This window comes from Vipera ursinii (genome assembly GCF_947247035.1).
Source record: "Vipera ursinii genome assembly, chromosome: 7".
Lineage (NCBI taxonomy): Eukaryota > Metazoa > Chordata > Lepidosauria > Squamata > Viperidae > Vipera > Vipera ursinii.
The window spans coordinates 70,500,889-70,522,830 of NC_139521.1; the positions used below are offsets into that span (position 1 = coordinate 70,500,889).

Sequence of the window (21,942 nt, forward strand, 5' to 3'; positions counted from 1 at the left end):
AAGTTATCTATTTTGTTCATGGGGATCATTTATCATTCCAGCAGGTTGTCGTAGGAGAAAATTTGATATCTCCTTTAATTAGAGGGCAGTTAGAAAAGGCTGCGGCATACTTACTAGAATTGGCAAGTGATTTTTTTTTAAAAAAAAAAACATATCAAACACTTCCCTTTGACATTCATTAAAGGTAAGGTAAAGGTTCCCCCGCACATGCGTGCTAGTCGTTTCCGAGTTTAGGGGCCGGTGCTCATCTCTGTTTCAAAGCCGAAGAGCCAGCGCTTGTCCGAGGACGTCTCCGTGGTCATGTGGCCGGCATGACTAGATGCCAAAGGCGCACGGAACGCTGTTACCTTCCCACCGTAGTGGTCCCTATTTTTCTACTTGCATTTTTACGTGCTTTCAAACTGCTAGGTTGGCAGAAGCTGGGACGAGTAACAGGCACTCACTCTGTTACGTGGCACTCGGGATTCGACCCACCAAACTGCCGACCTTCTGATCAACAAGCTCAGCGTCCTAACCCACTGAGCCACCGCGTCCCTTCATTAAAGGTACCTGGTGCTATTGGCTTAAAATCAGGTGACTAAGCATAGCACTAAATACCCATTATCACACGAAGCTTGATCCCAACAGTAATAGATTATGTTTCTCTATAGGCAGTTAATGAATTGCTTCAGACACACTCTGATTTTGAAAAATTTAGAATTCCAGAATCTTTTGCAAGGAGTTACTTGAGGCTCTATTGTTCCCTTAGGTCAGTGTTTTCCAAGCTGAGCCATTTTCAGATGAGTGAACCTCAACTCCCAGAATACCCCAGCCCAGCATTCTGGGAGTTGAAGTCCACCCATCTTAAAATGGCTCAGCTTGGAAAACGCTGCCTTAGATGAGGAAACCAAAATAGAATCAATCATCAATCAAAAAAAATTGCAACTCTGTATTGGCTATAGGTTTTGCATTTGTTAGTTTGATGACCTCCCCAGAGCTGTTTGGTTAAAGAAAAAAAAAATCAACCAGTTAGGTCAAGAAGCAGGAGGCCCATGTAATAGCACCAAGGGAGGTAATTATGCCAGTGGAAAGCCATGCAAATCAGAAAATAGCATGCAGTAAGTTCCTAGCTTTCCTATCACCTTACAGTTCTTCCTGGAACGAGCGCTGGATCTGATAGGACTTTACAAAAGCAGAACACAATGGCACGGCGTTCATGTCAGGTTGAAAGGTGCCTCACTAAAATGTTTTAATAATAATAATAAGTTGGAAGGGACCTTGAAGGTCATCCAGTCCAAGCCCCTGCTCAGGCAGGAAACCCTCTACCATTTCAGGCAAATGGCTATCCAGTCCCTTCTTAAAAGAGCCTTGGTGGAGCAGTGGGCTAATGCCTCCTTAAGTAACACCAGCTGCCTGCAATTAGTGCAGGTTCGAGTCCCACCAGGCTCAAGGTTGACTCAGCCTTCCATCCTTCCGAGGTAGGTAAAATGAGGACCCAGATCGTTGGGGGCAATTAAGCTGACTTTGTAATAATGCCGCTTGGGGTGTGTGTGAAAGCCCTAATAAGCAGGCATATACATGGAATGAAGGCTACTGCTAAGCTTGTAAGCCGCCCTGACTCTTTGGAGAAGGGCGGGATATAAATGGAATTAAAATTAAAAAATAAAATAAAAATAATAATAAAAACCTCCAGTGTGGGAGCATTCACCACTTCTGGAGGCAGGTTGTTCCACTGGTTAATTGTTCTAACTGTCAGGAAGTTTCTCTTTAGTTCTAGGTTGCTTCTCTCCTTGACTAGTTTCCATCCACTGCTTCTTTTAGAAGCATGCAAGCGTTGTTGGTGAGAAGGAGAAGAAAGAATTGTGTTTTGTTGCCTGTAGAGAACTCCAGTACAAAGCCTACGCAAAGTCAGAAATATGTACTGGTCTCTGATGGTTACATGGACTCACGGATGGAGACATGATTCAAAGACCTGAGCACTTAAGGCTGGGTCTCAAGGAGACTGGTAGGGACCAAAATGAATGCACCAATGACACACTCAAGAATTGGCCTTCCTAAGTTTCTCTTCCTACCTGCTGTAGGACATAAGGACGATCTCCTTACTAGGTATTTGAACGCTGACTTTGGGATTCCTCAATGACAGAAGGAGACTTGGCAAACCCAACTGAATTTAGCCTGATCCAATGTTTCGCCAGAGATGCGAGAAAACATGTACCGGTATTTGCAACTGAGATTTTCCTGGAGAGTTTTAGAGAAAACCTGCAATCTAAACCTGCTAGGTCTTGGCAGTATCTTGGGAGGCTTTGGAGAGAACATCATTTATACAGTTATTCGAAGACTGGAATTATTTTCCTTACTGCTAGCTTTAGAAAAACGGAGAGTGTTTTTTTTTTTTGTTGGTACGGAAAGCCGGGGTAGTACGTGTAGAGTGACGGGTTTTTTTTTAAAAAAAGATGATCCTTATCCAGAAAAATGTGTCACAAACTGGAGCCATAGTGGAATATGACATGTCTAGAACCCTAAAGAGAACACTTTTTTGATCTTGAAGAAAATCAAGAGACAACCAAATTTGTAAAATATTAGTGGTTTTAATGGAAACTAAAAATTAAGGCTCATACGATTCCCTCCCTATGTGAATTCAGAAGACCATCCCATCGATTTCAGTGGGACTCTCAGATTATCCTGTCGCATCCCGTTAAAATCAAATGGCTAGTCAAGAACTTGGTTTGGTTCCTCCCCGCTGCTCAATAGGCTGTTGCAAGAAAGAAGCCAAGTTCGTTATTAAAGATATTCATCAGCCACCATGTTTCATTCAAGAGGAGCTCTTGACCCAGAGATCAACAGGGATGTGGTCTCCCATGGATGTGGAGGTAGTCCTCGACTTACAACCGTTCATTTAGTAATGACCTTTCAAAGTTACGACGTCACTGAAAAAGTGACCTATGACCGTTTTTCAGAGTTACGACCATTGCAGCATCCCCATAACCATGTGATCAAAATCCAGATGCTTGGCAACGGGTTCGTATTTATGACCGTTACGGTGTCCCACTATTTTGGGGGGACCTTCTGCGATCCACTTTTGCGACTTTCCGACAAGCAAAGTCAATGGGGAAAACCAGATTCGCTTAACAACCAGGCTTACTAACCTAGCAGTAATTCACTTGGCGTGAAAGGTGGTATAGAGTGGGGCAAAACTCACTTTTAACAACCATCTCGCTTAGCAACGGAAACGTTGGGCTCCGTTGGGTTCGTAAGTTGAGGACTACTTGTATGCCCAAACATAAACGTGATGATCACAAAACCATTGCCTGAAGCCCTGTCATCTCTTTATGAGAATTGTGATGGACGGGTTAAAAAAAAAAGGGACAGGGACCCTGATTGTATGGCTGTGGCTGCTCTCTTGATTTTTTGACACCCGCTCTTCTTGTGGACACCCCTGAACCCAAGGGACAGGATTCACGAACGCTTTAGTTCTGATCCTTTCGCCTATTTTAAAGAACACGGCTATTTGCTGGTCTTCTCGGAAGGAGAAGAAGAAGGAAGAAAAAAAAAAGAAAACAACAACGCCCCAATGACAGGTGCCCCTCGCTTCACCCACCCGCCCCCTTAAAACTAATACTAAATCAGAAGGATTTGTGGTTTAAAAGAAATAAGATATAAGATGGCTGAAACACATTACTGCAAAAGCAGGGGAATGCAGGAACCTCCTTTGACTTGGCAGCCTTTATGTGAAGCTTGAACTGCAAATTAAAAAAAAAACACGGAGAACAGAAAGGTTAGAAATAATCGCAACTCAAAAAGGAGGGGAAAATAAAGGGAAGGGGGAACAAGGGGGAAGAGGGGGACATGTGTTCCCTGCTTCGTGGTGGAGACCCTTGCAAAGAATCATTACGGAATGTAAAATAAAAGGAAGCAGAAACACAAATCTTCCCCACCCACTCACCTCAACGGCAGGGAAAATAATCAAGTGGAAAGGATACAAAACCGCAACCCAAATTTCCCAGCTGTTTACAGATTAGCCCTTTCTCTGAGAAAGGAGAAAGTCGAAAAGCAGAGTTGCTTTGATTGACCGATGATGACCCTTGCATAGCAAAACAGAGGCTTCCAACCACACTTGAGCCGAATGGATGGATTTGCAGTCTGACTTTTAACTGCTGGATTTCCATATTGCACTGACTAAGCCATCAGGAGGTTGGCTTTGTTTTAAACTGACTGCACAAATCAAAACTGGTGCAGTTTGAACATTATAGGGTTTTACGGCTGATCCGTGTTATCCAGACCCAGCCAAACGAGATTATTTTCAGCAATTTGTACTTAAAACAAAGTGCAGTACGTGATGTCCAAAATGGGCCGTTTTAAGGCAGCTTTTCTATGTTCCTCTAAATTCTCAGGCAGAAAACTTTTTCCCCAGCTGTGCTCTAGGATTCCCTACCATACAAAACCTATTTTGCAATTGCTGTATTCTGGTGTGACAGTAAACTGAATGCATTATTCACCCAACACAACTTTAAACATATCAACACACCTACGTAGGGGTTCCCTACTTTATAAGAATGCAAAAGCTGTGATAGATAAGGTAAGTCTATGCAGACTCTGGACAACTGGAATTTAGAAAGCATTAATAAGTTAATAGGCAAATAAGTACTTGCAAATAAACTGTATTTTGGATCAAAAGCATCTTATTGCACTTGAGCAAAGTAGATTAAATAACACTGGAGTATTCAGCCAGTGGATGTGGTGGAAATAATTTTTACCTATGCTCTCAATTGGATGTGCTGCATAATTCCCAGAGTTAAACAATCTGCTGTATTTTAAATCACAGCTAAAGAACATATACTGCAAGAACTTGTCAACCTCTTTTACAGGAGCTTGAAAATACAACTTTTCCAGGGTTTTAACAGAATATACCTTGTTTCAATGCTCTATAAAGGGAAAAAAACCCTCCTTGCATAGGCAGTACTAATCTAGGGGGGAAAAATCCCTCTTCGTGGTTATTTTTTATGCCTGGGTGTAGTCTCCAATAAAACCAGTGGTCTGTTTCTATTAAATTAGTGATTCACCAATGGGCAGAACTGTATATTTGAAACAGTGACATCTAATCCATGATGCAAGAAAAAAAATGGTAAAGTACTAAGAAAGTGACTTATTTCTGAATGTATGTGTCTCTGCCTTAAATGCTGCTTTTTCATGAAATAAAAATGTCATTCCTATTGTCTGAAGTAGTTGGAAGTATTAAACAGAATTTCCTGGTATTGGACCAGTTTGGAATTTTGCTTGTTTGTTTATAGTTCAAAATCTAAGGGAGAAAATTACTTCAAGTGAAATAATTCTCCAGTTTATAAATTGCTAAACAGAATTTAAATCTGACTTATCAATCTTATGACCCAGATGGGGAATTAACCCCAAATATCTGTTCTTCTGACTTAACCTCCAAAGAACCTCGCAAGCAGAAATTTTTATTCTTCCTAGATTTCATGACACAGTTGAATTCCAATCCAAACCAATGAAGTTAAAAAGCCAAATTTGTAAGGTTTCCTTTGTAAAACGTGTAACCCCTGAAAACCGTTTGCCTGCCAACAGCATTTGATAAGCCGTATTTATTGAAATTTCACACGTACAAGATATTGCAAATAAGATCTCTCTCTCCATAGTCTAGATCTGACTCTACTCTGTTTCTCACAATGTGTTTCCACCATGGACAAAGAGTCTTATGTACAGGTGAAACTCGAAAAATTAGAATATCGTGCAAAAGTTCATTTATTTCAGTAATGCAACTTAAAAGGGGAAACTAATATATGAGATAGACTCATTACATGCAAAGCAAGATTGTTCAAGCCGTGATTTGTCATAATTGTGATGATTATGGTGTACAGCTCATGAAAACCCCAAATCCACAATCTCAGAAAATTAGAATATTGTGAAAAGGTGCAATATTCTAGGCTCAAAGTGTCCCACTCTAATCAGCTAATTAAGCCACAACACCTGCAAAGGGTTCCTGAGCCTTTAAATGGTCTCTCAGTCTGGTTCAGTAGGAATCACAATCATGGGGAAGACTGCTGACCTGACAGTTGTGCAGAAAACCATCATTGACACCCTCCATAAGGAGGGAAAGCCTCAAAAGGTAATTGCAAAAGAAGTTGGATGTTCCCAAAGTGCTGTATCAAAGCACATTAATAGAAAGTTATGTGGAAGGGAAACGTGTGGAAGAAAAAGGTGCACAAGCAGCAGGGATGACCACAGCTTGGAGAGGATTGTTAGGAAAAGGCCATTCAAAAGTGTTGGGGACTTTCACAAGGAGTGGACTGAGGCTGGAGTCAGTGCATCAAGAGCGACCACACACAGATGGATCCTGGACATGGGCTTCAAATGTCGTATTCCTCTTGTCAAGCCTCTCCTGAACAACAAACAACATCAGAAGCGTCTTACCTGGGCTAAAGAAAAACAGACCTGGTCTGTTGCTCAGGGGTCCAAAGTCCTCTTTTCTGATGAGAGCAACTTTTGCATCTCATTTGGAAACCAAGGACCCAGAGTCTGGAGGAAGAATGGAGAGGCACACACTGCAAGATGCTTGAAGTCCAGTGTGAAGTTTCCAGTCTGTCTTGATTTGGGGAGCCATGTCATCTGCTGGTGTTGGTCCACTCTGCTTCATGAAGTCCAGGGTCAACGCAGCCGTCTACCAGGAGATTTTGAAGCATTTCATGCTTCCTTCCACAGACGAGCTTTATGGGGATGCTGACTTCATTTTCCAGCAGGACTTGGCACCTGCCCACACTGCCAAAAGCACCAAAACCTGGTTCAGTGACCATGGGATTACTGTGCTTGATTGGCCAGCAAACTTGCCTGACCTGAACCCCATAGTGAATCTATGGGGCATTGCCAAGAGAAAGATGAGAGACATGAGACCAAACAATGCAGAAGAGCTGAAGGCCGCTATTGAAGCATCCTGGTCTTCCATAACACCTCAGCAGTGCCACAGGCTGATAGCTTCCATGCCACACCGCATTGAGGCAGTAATTGTTGCAAAAGGGGCCCAAACCAAGTACTGAGTAGATATGCATGCTTATACTTTTCAGAGGTCCGATACTGTTCTATGTATACTCCTTGTTTTATTGATTGCATGTAATATTCTAATTTTCTGAGATTGTGGATTTGGGGTTTTCATGAGCTGTAAGCCATACTCATCACAATTATGACAAATCACGGCTTGAACTATCTTGCTTTGCATGTAATAAGTCTATCTCATATATTAGTTTCCCCTTTTAAGTTGCATTACTGAAATAAACGAACTTTTGCACGATATTCTAATTTTTCGAGTTTCACCTGTAGATGCAAAGGGCTGTTGATCACAGCTCGGTTACTAACACAAGAACACAATTTAAATCGGAATATTATCCATCATTGTCATTAGCAAAAAGTCTTCCTCTAACATACTTTAACCTGGAACCTGAACTTGGGAAGTCCTAAGCATAGTCTTACGCTAAAAGCATGGTCCTCACAAAAACTATAAAGCCCGCTCCAGCTTGGAAAACTCTTACACAAGTCCAATTTGATTTTGCTCCTCTGCTCTACGCTGCTTTGCTTTGAATTAATACTGTATAAAGATCTCGGCTGCCCGGTTTGCACTGTAACCTATTAGATTTAGATGTGAAGTTAGTCCTAGCTGATGGATTTAAATCGCAGTGTAGAATTTTGTCACCCAGAAAGCTTCAAGCTTCAATTCTTATCTAGGGAAACTGGAGCAATTCCTTAAAAGGAAACAGAGAAACTTTCTGGATCAACACTCCTGAATATACTGCCCCAAGGAAATCTTCCCGCAGTTTCCTACTTAAAGCATCCTATAGCAAATGATAAGATTGAAAGGTATCCATCAGTCTCTGGATATGGAGTACCAGTTCTATCCCAAAAGGCAAAGAATTCTTTGTAAGAGCGATTAACTTGGGACAATCAGAAATACTTCGCTGGCACCTTGCATCTGGCACTCTAGACCCTTACTTTGAAGCAGAACCTGTCTCTCGACACCAAAAACATTCAGCCCTGCATCAGGGATACAACATAAAGATCCTGTATTGCACAAAATGTGAACATTTCCCTGTTTAGTTGTGTCTGACCCTATGGCGCAGTGCTCATCCCTGTTTCCTGGCCATATGAGCCAGCATTGTCCGAAGACAATTTCCATGGTCATGTGGCCAGCATGGCTAAACACCAAAGGTGCATGGAACACTGTTACTTTCCCACCAAACTGTTATCTATTCATCGCATTTGCATGTTTTGTACTGCTAGGTTGGCAGGAGCTGGGCAAGGAACACGAACTCACCCTCTAACTCTCCAACTGACAAGCTCAGCATCTTTCACCACTGAGCCATCGCACCCACCTCTTGTGTTGCCCAAGCTTGTTATAAATAGCTAGAAACCAGCACTGGTCCCACTCTAGCTATGGAATTATGGAAATCCCAGTTAGGGGCAGCTATCTGCCATTCTGCTCTGAAGCTTTAGATGCCCCACGTAAGGAAGATGTGTTTAACTGCAGCTTAGCGGGACACTTATATCGGCATAGAAACAAATTTAAGTCTGTTGCATGTAGCCAACACAAATCAAGTTGCATGGGTGAACTGCTCTTCCCTTTTTATAAACTGTAGTGTGAGATTACAACCACATGGGGGAACTCCATGAATGCAGAAGAAATTGCAATGTCTGCAATAAGGGGTTTTATGGACTTGCAAGAAGACTAGAAGACTTCCATTTTGTTTTTTAAAAACCGTACCTCTGATTTTTGCAGGAAAAATCTTACAATGGGGTAATAATAAAATAATCTGCTCTGGCAGCCTCCACTTCCTAATTACAATACGGTACTGTCCCTGGGAAGGACTGTTTCTTTGTACTTTCATATCATGGGATTTGTTTGAGGATGCTTTCAAAAATGCAGCTCATGTGGAAGTGCCAGAATTTATATTCAGAAGTTGTCTTTCCAAACACGTTTCAAAATACTTTTCTATAAATAAAAGAACCGAACTGTTTGAAAAGGCAGATCCTACAAGAATATGAGCCATGCACGAACACTTAATTAATTTATATAGATATTCTATTGAGGTACTTTAAGACAGTACTGGCTTTGCATTCCCCAGAGAATTCTCTTTGTGATCTATGACAGTTACAAAATGTTCAGTTAAGAGCTGTAAGCTCAAAACATGATTATCTTTTATTTGCAAACTGGACTAAGCCCTGGAAGAGCCCTTCATAAGTTCATTGTAGTAATAATAATAATAAGTTGGAAGGGACCTTGGAGGTCATCTAGTCCAACCCCCTGCTCAGGCAGGAAACCCTATACATCAGACAATGATGTATTTTCAGTCCACAGCCAAACAAGGAAAAAAGTAATCTAGATGTAGCCTAGGAACAAGGCAAATTATTTTTCTTTTGAAAAAGGGATGGTGCTATTTGAAAAGACACTTGTTGTGGGGCGTCACATGTATAAATGAACTTCCAGGATCAGCAGCCAGTGTCAGCTAGTGAGATGTTGGAAGAGAAGAAAATGTTTGCTTTGATATCTGATAACAACCCTTGTGTAGAAAACAAGTTATGGAACACTCAGCTTGATCCGATTTATGAAGGAACCACAGAAATATTCCACTGGCTATCTTCAGCTCTGGAAGGTTAGATGTAATTGTACGGAGGTGGCTCCAAGCTTACTTACAAAATTAGTGAAGACCTCATAAGCTTCAACCTGGTTTGTCCTTAGACCAGAGACCATCATGGAATCTCAGGGATGTTGGTCAGAATGAGAAGTCAAAATAACGTGCCACAAGAAGGTAGTGGAAAACACTTTCCTAGAGGCTATCAAGAATACAAATATGAAGCCAATAAGGAGTCAAACTTCATGCTTGAGTCTTAGTGAAGAACTACAATGACCCCACAAATGTGAATTGGGAGAATAGAGCATCAAAATCCCAGAAAACAATATCCAGGTGGTGTAAGCGCTCCAATTTAAACATCAGAGAGCTGCTGGAATGCTAACGTTCTTTCAAGACCTCGACTTTCATCTAGCAAGTGATTCTCCTTCATACATCTCAGTGAACAGAATGGATGTTAGAGCTTTCTCATGCCCTTCCATTTGCTCCAGTAGGTTCCGGATGGATTGTATGCACACTGTTAGCAATAGGGGTGGGGTGGGGGGAAGAGATGGCATTGAAAACAAGACTAAAAGAATCTAAGTGGAAATGAGATACTGCTGTTTCCTTGGCATCTTTCTCCAGATGTGCTGGAAATGAAAGAAACTCCCAGAATTGTGGTTGGCTCACAACGGCTGGGAAGTCTAGAAGTTGCAAACATAACACATCTGAATGTAGGCTGAAATCATGCAATATTGTGGCAATGATTTTCAGACTGAAACAATCTTCTGCGTTAAATTCTTTATTTGCAAATAGGACTGAATTTGGGATGTCCCCATAAATACATCAATCAAAAAAACACATAATCGATGTGAATCAGAGATAATATTTATAGCGATTACTCTGACCTCACTGGAAGTGTTCCAGCCCTTTTCGGTCCATACCAGCAGTGTGGAAATTCAAAAGGTTTTGCAACACTGCTGTGTATGTGTGTACGTACACATATGCACAGCTTCTTCCTTCAGAAACGGTGCCGTCAAAGAGTCCTTCATTTGACAACAATCATAATCTACAAAGGTAGAACTTCCAACACATTTTGCACACTGCTCCAGTGTGTACGTTTGCACACGGCCGTTGACATACAGCCGTTATCAAAAATAGAATCCTTCATTTAAAAATTGTAACGTTCACGTCTGGCACATTCATCGCTACTCCTTAGGAAAGGATGCTATCAATACAAATTTTGTTTTCTTCCTTATACAGTTTGCAAGTTTGAAGGTGCCTAAGGGCAGAGTGCAGTCTGCCCCAGCAAAAACAAAGAATCATGTCTGGTTAAATACCATATGTTTTTTTTTTTTTGCAGAATAAGCTTCCAGGGAATCTAACTCAAAAAATGAAGGAAGTATTACATTACCTTGGAAGTTATTTACATTTTATAGAAATGGCACAAATTAGCTAGCATCCTTTGTGCTTCAAAGTATTTGGCAAAACAATTCTGACTCCCTTTATATACCCATACAAAGAAGTATTATACATTTTTGGGGAAAAAAGAAATGTTACCTAGCCACAAACATTTATAATTGTCCTAGGAAAATTTTTCGTCCTTAAAAGATACCACCTAATTACATTCTTACATATGGTAGGAAGAAAACTTAATCCATTTGGGGGACTCTTAAGAGAGAAGAATGGAATGGATACGAAAATGCTTTTCAGTTGACCAACATAAGTTGGGAACTAGGCGGCCACACTCTTCAGATCCAAATGTTTTCTTACCCTCAATGCTGTTTCCTAGATGGCTACTAGGTGGAATGTCCGCAAGGAGGATATAAAGTCAAGATGGCAGTCACAACTACCAATGATCAAAGCCCTGTCTGCTTTTCAGGTGCAAATGTAAAAAAAAAGAAATGTTGCTTTGCTTGCAACATTATGCTTGCCATTTGGATTTTCTTTACTGCTCTGTGGGTACCCATGGATCCCAACATTGGCCCAGAAGGCAAAGAACGTGAACCCAGGTTGGCAAACTCAGCTATGGGTTATTAAGTAACCAAGCTTTCTCAGCTCCTTCAAGTCATGTTTATAGTCACACTTTATAAAGGTCATGAGTATAGATCAGGGGTCTTCAAACGTGGCCCTTTTATGACTTGTGGACTTCAACTCCCAGAATTCCTCAGCCAGGCATAAAAGGGCCATGTTTGAAGACCCCTGGTATAGATACATACAGTACATATGCATTTATTGGTGCTATTTGTGCATCACTTAATCACTCTTGCCCTTTAAAACCGTTCACCGTTTCAAAATATGATCAGGAGCAGATGGATCCATTTATGATTAGCATTCTTTTTAGTTCTTTTGTGTCTTTCAGGAGCACGCCAATGGGACAAAAAAAAAATGTAAACAAGAAATTGAAAAGCACATTGTTTGAGACAAGTTGCGCAATGTCCACCGCACAAAATTGTTGATTCTTCAACCACAAGCACGATTATGCTTCCGTAGAATATTATGCCTCGACAACAATTCTCAGAGTTTCCTCGCCAGCGTGTTCATTGCTAAGAATTCTGAGATTTGATCCAGGTAGCTAGATCGAGGTTTTTCCAACCTTGGCAAATTTTAAGGTGACTGGACTTCAATTCCCCAAATTCCCTAGAGTTAGGCAACCTTGGCTCTTTTATGACTCATGGAATTCAACTCCCAGAATTCCTCAGCCAGAATGGCTCAGCTTGGAAACCTCTCCCTTTCCCCTCAGCATGGCTGGCTCAGGAATTCTGGGAGTTGAAGTCCACGAGTCATAAAAGAGCCAAGGTTGCCTACCCCTGCCCTAGGCCAACTTGCTAGCAGAGAATTTCTGGAAGTTGAAGTTCACACATCTTCAAATTGCCACGGTTGAGAAACTCTGACCTAAGGAGTGGAGAAGTCTGTCCTAGGAACCTAAGTGAAGCTCCACCGGCTATGAGAATGAGTAAAAGCACTGAAAATGTAGGGGAAGTGTCTTGTTATCCTGTGTAACGTAAGAGTAAAATCAGGTCAGTTATGCTTTACTCAATCTTCCTTTGAAACTAACATCACACCAGGGCTTCAAATAGGCTTATCTTCAAGAGAAAGGCATGATTAACCTTGTACATCCAAACTTGCAATGTGCTACGTATGGCAGTCTGATTCTGCTAACCAGACTTTGTGCCACTTCCACAGTGAATGAGCCAAATATGTGGATCCCTCTCACATCACTAAGGCCTCAAATTCTGTTCGCCAAATCAGTGTCACGGTGCAATGGGAGCCCATCTAATAGGATCACAGTTGTGGTGTTTCCTAATATTGTGCTTCATTATTTAATTAATACCGTATAGGTAGCTCAGAATGTAGGCAGAGATATTACAAACATTGTTCCTTGTTTTGTTTTTCCAAATCTTTGGTATAAGAAAATCAATAATTAGATATAGTTAAGATACTGGACAGGATCACACCTTCCCTCCTCGGCTATTAATTTTCTCTTCCTCAACTGTTGGTAAGGTAAACTTGGGTACTTCAAATTTTGTTTGGAGATCCAGTGCATCTTCCGAAGGTCCAGAATCAAACCCTTCACCCGAGTTACCACACCTTAGATCAGGGGTAGGCAACCGTGGCTCTTTTAGGACTCGTGGACTTCAACTTCCAGAATTCCTGAGCCGGCATGGTTCAGCTTGGAAACCTCTCCCTTTCCCCTCAGCGTGGCTGGCTCAGGAATTCTGGGAGTTGAAGTCCATGAGTCATAAAGCGGCCTAGGCCTAGGCCAGGGGTAGGCAACCTTGGCTCTTTTATGACTCGTAGACTTCAACTCCCAGAATTCCTCAGCCAGACAAGTTGAGGGGAAAGGGAGAGGTTTCCATGCTTATTCATGCTGGCTCAGGAATTCTGGGAGTTGAAGTCCACGAGTCATAAAAGAGCCAAGGTTGCCTACCCCCGGCTTAGATGATGCCACCCCTGCACCAACCTCTCCTGCTTTGAGTCCCACACAGTTAGCAAAAAACACTTTTAAGAACTTCTGGTAGAGAAGCCGGTAACAGCTCAACAGCTCATGGGTGTTGCGTCAGTTATCGAAAATCTGCGAGTACAGTATATTAAGCCAACTTCATGGCTTGACTTTTGGTCTCTGCTTCCTCGTCTCGTTGGGGGGGGAAAATTAGTCAAAAAATATTTCAGGTATATAAAAAAATAAAGTCAAAGCCCTATTCTATTCCCTCCCCATCCCCGTCCCTCTTTTCTCTTGGAAAAATAGTGTTTTCAAAAAAAAAAATCAGTCTCGGTTTGGAAGCGGGGGGAGCCCAGTTTCCAGTCTGATAATGGGAAGAAGCAAATACAGACATGCAACAGAAGACAGCGCACTGGAACAGAAGCCCACAGAGCTGAACGTGAGACAAAGTCTTACTTTTTCTTGTCCTTGTCCTTCTTAGTTGGTTGAGAGCCCGCCTGTTGACCCTGTGACTGTAGTAGTTGAGCTGCCGCCTTCTTCTTTTGGAAGTTGTTCAGCTCCTCCTCGAGTTCCTTCTTCTTGTCTTCCACCTTCTTCTTCTCCTCTTGGTGAGTCCTCTTGAGGTGGTCGAACTTCTCATGAAGCTGCTCAGACGGGAGGGCAAAAGAGAGAAGACGGGCAGTTTACTGGGCAAAGGAAATAATAACAGGAGCTGAAGGAGGAGAGAAGGGACCACCACGGCTCGTACTGGGAAATTCAGGACCTCAATATATACAGGTAGTCCTCAACTTACGACCACCATTAAGCCGAAAACTTTTTGTTGCTAAGCGAGGCGGTGGTCAAGAGAGTTTGGCCCCATTTTACAGCCTTTCTTGATACAGCTGTTAAGTGAGTCTCTGCAGCTCCTGAATTAGTTAGTCAGTAGTTAAGTGGAATCTGCCATCCCCATTGATTTTTTTTTGTTTTGTCAGAAGGTCGCAAGAGAGGATCACATGACTCCGGGACCCTGCAAAGGTCATAAATATGAGTCAGAAGCCAAGCGCCTGAATTTTGATCATGTGATCACGGGGATGCACTGCAACGTATCGTTAAGTGTGAAAAGCGACCGTGTCACTTTTTTCAGTGCCCTTGTAACTTTGAATGGTCACTAAATGAACAGTCGTTAAGTGAAGAACTACCTGTATTAGCCATGCCAAAGTTATAATATATATAGAATATAAGCAGGGGTCTTCAAACTTGGCCCTTTTATGACTTGTGGACTTCAACTCCCAGAATTCCTCAGCCAGGCACGCTGGCTGAGGAATTCTGGGAGTTGAGGTCCACAAGTCATAAAAGGGCCAAGTTTGAAGACCCCTGATATAAGGTATATATTCTGTTGCCCTCTTCAAGGTCAGAGGGCAACATAATGTATAACTTTTTGAGCACCATGTAATTGAACAACTATAAATAGATTTGGTCCACTTTTGCCTGATCAATAAAGTATTATCTTCAGCTTACTTCATTCTGTCTCGTGCCAGCCCTTTCCCACCTTTTGGGCTAAGTACTAACAAGAGATGCTCTTCTGGATATTGGTTTATCCAAAAGACACAAAGAATGCAGATGTCAAAATGCAGATCACAACCCAGTTTATGCTTTCAAATCACTCGTGTTTTTCTCTTTGGATCTATCTGCTTTAGGAAAAAAATTCAGCAGTAGTTTCCCCCCCCACCCCTTCCACCTGTGTTGGAGAGCAAAAAAGGGGAGTGAAGGCCCATTGGTTGAGGTTCATCAACCAGCTTACACAGGGCTCTTCAAACTTGGCCCTTTTATGACTTGTGGACTTCAACTCCCAGAATTCCTCAGCCGGCCATGCCAGCTGAGGGATTCTGGGAGTTGATGATGATAACTTTATTGTCACTTTGAATGTACACCAATCGGCATACATCAAAATGAAATTTCGTTGCATACAGCTCTCAAAGGGTCACCACCTCCGATATATACTTCTTGTTCGGGGCCCGCTCAAATTTCACATTGTCCATTTTAGTCTCTAGAGAGTGAATGATGGCAAACAGGACAGATGGAAATGGGGCTCCATGTGGATTAGCCCTCAAATTCGCTTGTATTCTGACAACCTCGCCTTCTTTCCTTTTTCTGATCCTGACTCTTCCTTTTCCTTTAAGAGGCCTTGCTTCTTTTCACCCCTGGAGCACGCTGCTGCCGCCGCCACCGACTCCTCCAAAAGCCTCTCTCTCTTCCTCTGGGCCTGCCGACAGCCTCATCCAGTTCCTTCGCTCCATAAGCTCCAGGTCCTCCTCTGCCTCCTCTGCAAACAGCCCTGATTTGCAGTAGAATCCATCACTGGGCCAGCAGTCAGATCTTGCTGCTGGTAGAACAAATTCAAACAGCGCCAACGACTTTTAACGGTCTCACCAACAGTTCCAAAACAACTAGAAACTCGCCAGGCCAGCAAAGATTGTCGGTCGTATGTCGTATGTTACCTTAGTTCCACCATGTTGCTCAAACACATTAAAATCTTCCTGATCATGTGGCCTATAGCCCTTACTATCCCTCCCAAAACTATTCGCCTTTAAGAGCCAATGCAGCTGCGGCCATTCCAGGCGCCGCCATCTTAGAACACTTGAAGTTGAAGTCCACAAGTCATCAAAGGGCCAGGTTTGAAGAGCTCTGACCTAACATCTGGCCTTCGTTCCCTTTTCCCTCTACTTACATCTTTTTCTGCTTCCTTCAGCTCCGCTTCTTTCTCCTTCACTCTCATGACAAACATCTGCCTCATTTCTTCTTCTTTCTTCTGTAGCTCACCCAGAAATTCATTTCTCTTGGCTTCGTAGGTTTCTTGCAGGCTTGTTCCCAACACAACAAGCCCCAAAGAGAATGGTTGGAAGTGACGAGAGGAAGAAGGAGGGAAAAAAAAAAAGACCACCTTTAACACCAGCAGTGGTTATTGTGAAAGAATTTTAAAATGATAAATTATAAATAAATGATTTTTTTAAAAAAATAATTCAGCCTGAATGTCAACAGAAAAGCTTTTCGTTCCCCATTCAAGATGGTCACGGGGAAAAAAAAATGAAATAGATAGCCTTCGAGCTATGACGGTAATGGAGCCTGCCCATCATGGTTGTAACTCACGATGGCTGAAAAGCAGGTCAGATCTACCCAATTTTACAGCATTTTTGCAGCAGTTGTTAAGCAAACATGATGGTTGTATAGCGGCTGCTGCATTTCTCCGTTCATTATGAAACGCTGCAGTTACTAAGGTAGCCAATGATTTGCTGTGGGCAGTTTTTGTCCAAAACAGGACGTAAATGCTGCTGTTTTGCAAAACTGTTGTAAAATGTAAAATGTGACCCACAGGATACTGTAAACAGCCATAAATGCGGCCTAGTTGTCAAGAGCCCGGAGTGTGTTTGTGTGGCTGCAGGGGTGAGGGGGGGGGCACAAGAAGCACTGACCACTGGCACTTCTTCAAATTCAGATCATAAGTACCACCCCCAGGTAGGTCTGTCAGAACTTCAAATAGTTGCTAAGCAACCGATCATAAGTTGAATACCTACAGTCAATATTTTCCAAGATCTGTTTGATCCCTTCATTATTTCTTATAAATATTAATTTCACAACTAAAGCAGTGAACAAACCTATTTTCTCCTCAACAACAAGCCTATGAGGTGGGTTGGGCTGAGAGAGAGGGACTGGGCTAAAGTCACCCAGCTGGCTTTCATGCCTAAGGTGGGACTAGAACTCACAGTCTCCTGGTGACTGGCACAAAATCACCCAGCTGGCTTTCACGCCTAAGGCGGGACTAGAACTCACAGTCTCCTGGTGATTGGCCCAAAGTCTCCCAGCTGCCTTTCATGCCTAAGGTGGGACTAGAACTCACAGTCTCCTGGTGATTGGCCCAAAGTCTCCCAGTTGGCTTTCATGCCTAAGGCAGATCTAGAACTCAGTGTCTCCTGGTGATTGGCCCAACGTCATCCAGCTGGCTTTCATGCCTAAGGCGGATCTAGAACTAACAGTCTCCTGGTGATTGGCCCAAAGTCACCCAGCTGGCTTTCATGCCTCAGGCAGATCTAGAACTCACAGTCTCCTGGTGATTGGCCCAAAGTCACCCAGCTGGCTTTCATGCCTAAGGCGGATCTAGAACTCAGTCTCCTGGGAATTGGCCCAAAGTCACCCAGCTGGCTTTCATGCCTATGGCGAATCTAGAACTCACAGTCTCCTGGTGATTGGCCCAAAGTCTCCCAGCTGGCTTTCATGCCTAAGGTGGGACTAGAACTCACAGTCTCCTGGTGATTGGCCCAAAGTCTCCCAGTTGGCTTTCATGCCTAAGGCAGATCTAGAACTCAGTGTCTCCTGGTGATTGGCCCAACGTCATCCAGCTGGCTTTCATGCCTAAGGCGGATCTAGAACTAACAGTCTCCTGGTGATTGGCCCAAAGTCACCCAGCTGGCTTTCATGCCTCAGGCAGATCTAGAACTCACAGTCTCCTGGTGATTGGCCCAAAGTCACCCAGCTGGCTTTCATGCCTAAGGCGGATCTAGAACTCAGTCTCCTGGGAATTGGCCCAAAGTCACCCAGCTGGCTTTCATGCCTATGGCGAATCTAGAACTCACAGTCTCCTGGTGATTGGCCCAAAGTCTCCCAGCTGGCTTTCATGCCTAAGGTGGGACTAGAACTCAGTCTCCTGGTGATTGGCCCAAAGTCTCCCAGCTGGCTTTCATGCCTATGGCGAATCTAGAACTCACAGTCTCCTGGTGATTGGCCCAAAGTCTCCCAGTTGGCTTTCATGCCTAAGGCAGATTTAGAACTCAGTGTCTCCTGGTGATTGGCCCAACGTCATCCAGCTGGCTTTCATGCCTAAGGCGGATCTAGAACTAACAGTCTCCTGGTGATTGGCCCAAAGTCACCCAGCTGGCTTTCATGCCTCAGGCAGATCTAGAACTCACAGTCTCCTGGTGATTGGTCCAAAGTCACCCAGCTGGCTTTCATGCCTAAGGCCAGGGGTGTCAAACTCAATTTCATTGAGGGCCACATCAGCATTGCGGTTGCCCTCAGGGGGCCGGGTGGGTGTGGCCAGGGTGGGTGTGGCCTACTGGATGGGCGTGGCTAGAGTGTGTGTGGCCTACTGAGTGGGCGTGGCCAGCTCTACATCGTTCGCATCAAGGGTGCCTATGGGGGCCTGGGCAGGAGTGGGACAGATCTGAGGGTCTCTGGCAGGAGGAGGGTCTCTGGGCCAGGGCCAAGGCAGTGGGGGCTGTTCCCTCACTGTTTCCAGGATGGCTTCGCGGGCCACATGAAACCATTTTGCGGGCCGGATCCGGCCCCTGGGCCTTGTGTTTGACATGTCTGCCTAAGGCGGATCTAGAACTCAGTCTCCTGGGAATTGGCCCAAAGTCACCCAGCTGGCTTTCATGCCTATGGCGAATCTAGAACTCACAGTCTCCTGGTGATTGGCCCAAAGTCTCCCAGCTGGCTTTCATGCCTAAGGTGGGACTAGAACTCAGTCTCCTGGTGATTGGCCCAAAGTCTCCCAGCTGGCTTTCATGCCTATGGCGAATCTAGAACTCACAGTCTCCTGGTGATTGGCCCAAAGTCTCCCAGCTGGCTTTCATGCCTAAGGTGGGACTAGAACTCAGTCTCCTGGTGATTGGCCCAAAGTCTCCCAGCTGGCTTTCATGCCTATGGCGAATCTAGAACTCACAGTCTCCTGGTGATTGGCCCAAAGTCTCCCAGCTGGCTTTCATGCCTAAGGTGGGACTAGAACTCAGTCTCCTGGTGATTGGCCCAAAGTCTCCCAGCTGGTTTACATGCCTAAGGCGACACTACAACTTAATGTAGCTCAGTTTCTAGCTTGGTGTCTTAACTACTACACCAAATTGGCTTGCGTGATACTAAGTTAGCAGCACAGAGAACTTAAATCTGTAATTGATCACCTTGATTTACTTCGATAAACCTACAATCTGTGATATATAAAAACGTGGTGGAAAGGAAAGGAGGAGGATGAACTTATATATATATATATTAAGTTAAAATTAAATAAAAAATAATACATGTGAATTTCTACCTTTTATCGTCGCCTTACACAGTTGCCATTTGCGTAACTAGTTTAATTTATGGATACCTCCAGACTTATTCTTTCTCAATATGTACAGTAGTTGTTAAAAAGAGTTGCTTCCTATTTTAATTGTAATAATTTGAATTCCAGTCCTGGAGCAAACAGTAAATCTCGCTCTGGTTGGCTTAAATACCCTCTTTCATATCCGTCATCCTGTTATGATTTTGCACAGTGCATAAACACAGCCAATCCAAGGAAGTAAGGAATTTTTATCTGAAGAGACACAATCATCTGAATAACTGAAGAAATATAAAACATGATGCATACGCGTCTAATTGGAATCAGAGAGTTGTATCTGGTGCTGTATGTCAGCAACTGAATCCAAGGGAACGGTATAGATATTCCTTTGCCCCAATTAAAGAACATAATATTGTTTATTGTGTGGGAACCGTTCGGGGGGGATGAAAACCAAAGCTCATAAGAATCCGATTAAACATGGGCTGATGCAGTGGCAGCGAAACAGGAACCAGGGTTTGGCTCCAGACCAGATCCATTAAATAGGATTGTAATGAGGAACTGCTTCACCACATGGATGAGGAGAAAGAAAACAAGAGGGAGTAGGTGGTGAAAGGGAATTCAAAAATCATCTGTCACTTGGCAAACCTACCCAGGTTTTGTTTTGGTAGAGCAAACCAATAAAGCATCTTGTTCAAGTAGATGGTAGGTAGACTGTATTTTATATGAATATTCATTTTTTTACTGACATAATTCCTTCCTTCCTTCTTTCCTTCCTTCCTTCCCTCCCATACAACCTTCCTTTCCATACAACCTTTTTCTCCATACCTTCCTTCTTTCCTTCGCATACAACCTTTCTTCCTTCCTTCCTTCCTTCCTTCCCATACAACCTTCTTTTCCATAGAATCTTCTTTTCCATACCTTCCTTCTTTTCTTCTCATACAACCTTCCTTCCTTCCCGTACAACCTTCCTTTCCATACAACCTTCTTTTCCATACCTTCCTTCTTTCCTTCGCATACAACCTTTCTTCCTTCTTTCCTTCCTTCCTTCCCATACAACCTTCTCCATACCTTCCTTCTTTCCTTCACATACAATCTTCCTTCCTTTCCTTCCTTCCCATACAACCTTCCTTCCCATACAACCTTCTTTTCCATACCTTCCTTCTTTCCTTTGCATACAATCTTCCTTCCTTCTTTCCTCGTACAACCAACCTTCCTTCCTTCCTTCCTTCCTTTCCATACAACCTTCTTCTCCATACCTTCCTTCTTTCCTTCGCATACAACCAACCTTCCTTCTTTCCTTCCTTCCTTCGATACAACCTTCTCCATACCTTCCTTCTTTCCTTCGCATACAATCTTCCTTCCTTCCTTCCCTCCCATACAACCTTCCTTCCCATACAACCTTCTTCTCCATACCTTCCTTCTTTCCTTCGCATACAACCAACCTTCCTTCTTTCCTTCCTTCCTTCCATACAACCTTCTCCATACCTTCCTTCTTTCCTTCGCATAAAATCTTCCTTCCTTCCTTCCCTCCCATACAACCTTCCTTCCCATACAACCTTCTTCTCCATACCTTCCTTCTTTCCTTCGCATACAACCAACCTTCCTTCTTTCCTTCCTTCCTTCCATACAACCTTCTCCATACCTTCCTTCTTTCCTTCGCATGCAATCTTCCTTCCTTCCTTCCCTCCCATACAACCTTCCTTCCCATACCTTCCTTCTTTCCTTCGCATACAACCAACCTTCCTTCTTTCCTTCCTTCCTTCCATACAACCTTCTCCATACCTTCCTTCTTTCCTTCGCATACAATCTTCCTTCCTTCCTTCCCTCCCATACAACCTTCCTTCCCATACAACCTTCTTCTCCATACCTTCCTTCTTTCCTTCGCATACAACCAACCTTCCTTCTTTCCTTCCTTCCTTCCATACAACCTTCTCCATACCTTCCTTCTTTCCTTCGCATACAATCTTCCTTCCTTCCTTCCCTCCCATACAACCTTCCTTCCCATACAACCTTCTTCTCCATACCTTCCTTCTTTCCTTCGCATACAACCAACCTTCCTTCTTTCCTTCCTTCCTTCCATACAACCTTCTCCATACCTTCCTTCTTTCCTTCGCATACAATCTTCCTTCCTTCCTTCCCTCCCATACAACCTTCCTTCCCATACAACCTTCTTCTCCATACCTTCCTTCTTTCCTTCGCATACAACCAACCTTCCTTCTTTCCTTCCTTCCTTCCATACAACCTTCTCCATACCTTCCTTCTTTCCTTCGCATACAATCTTTCTTCCTTCCTTCCCTCCCATACAACCTTCCTTCCCATACAACCTTCTTCTCCATACCTTCCTTCTT

General features: G+C 43.3%; 1 protein-coding gene across 6 annotated transcripts in view; it reads right to left on the minus strand.

Annotated features, from left to right (window-relative positions):
- The window catches only part of SEPTIN11 (septin 11), a 72,473-nt gene that overhangs the window by 11,906 nt on the left and 38,625 nt on the right, over window positions 1-21,942 (minus strand). For 4 of the 6 annotated variants that reach the window (XM_083367190.1, XM_083367187.1, XM_083367185.1 and 1 more), the window contains exons 7-8: window positions 16,235-16,367; window positions 13,984-14,171 (exon numbers count right to left, since the gene is read on the minus strand). In XM_083367190.1, coding sequence (XP_083223316.1) covers window positions 13,984-14,171; window positions 16,235-16,367 — 321 coding nt within the window. Of the gene's footprint in view, window positions 1-2,394; window positions 3,720-10,376; window positions 11,456-13,983; window positions 14,172-16,234; window positions 16,368-21,942 lie in introns of those variants that run through there. The other 2 variants (XM_083367188.1, XM_083367186.1) reach the window with 2 other exon arrangements.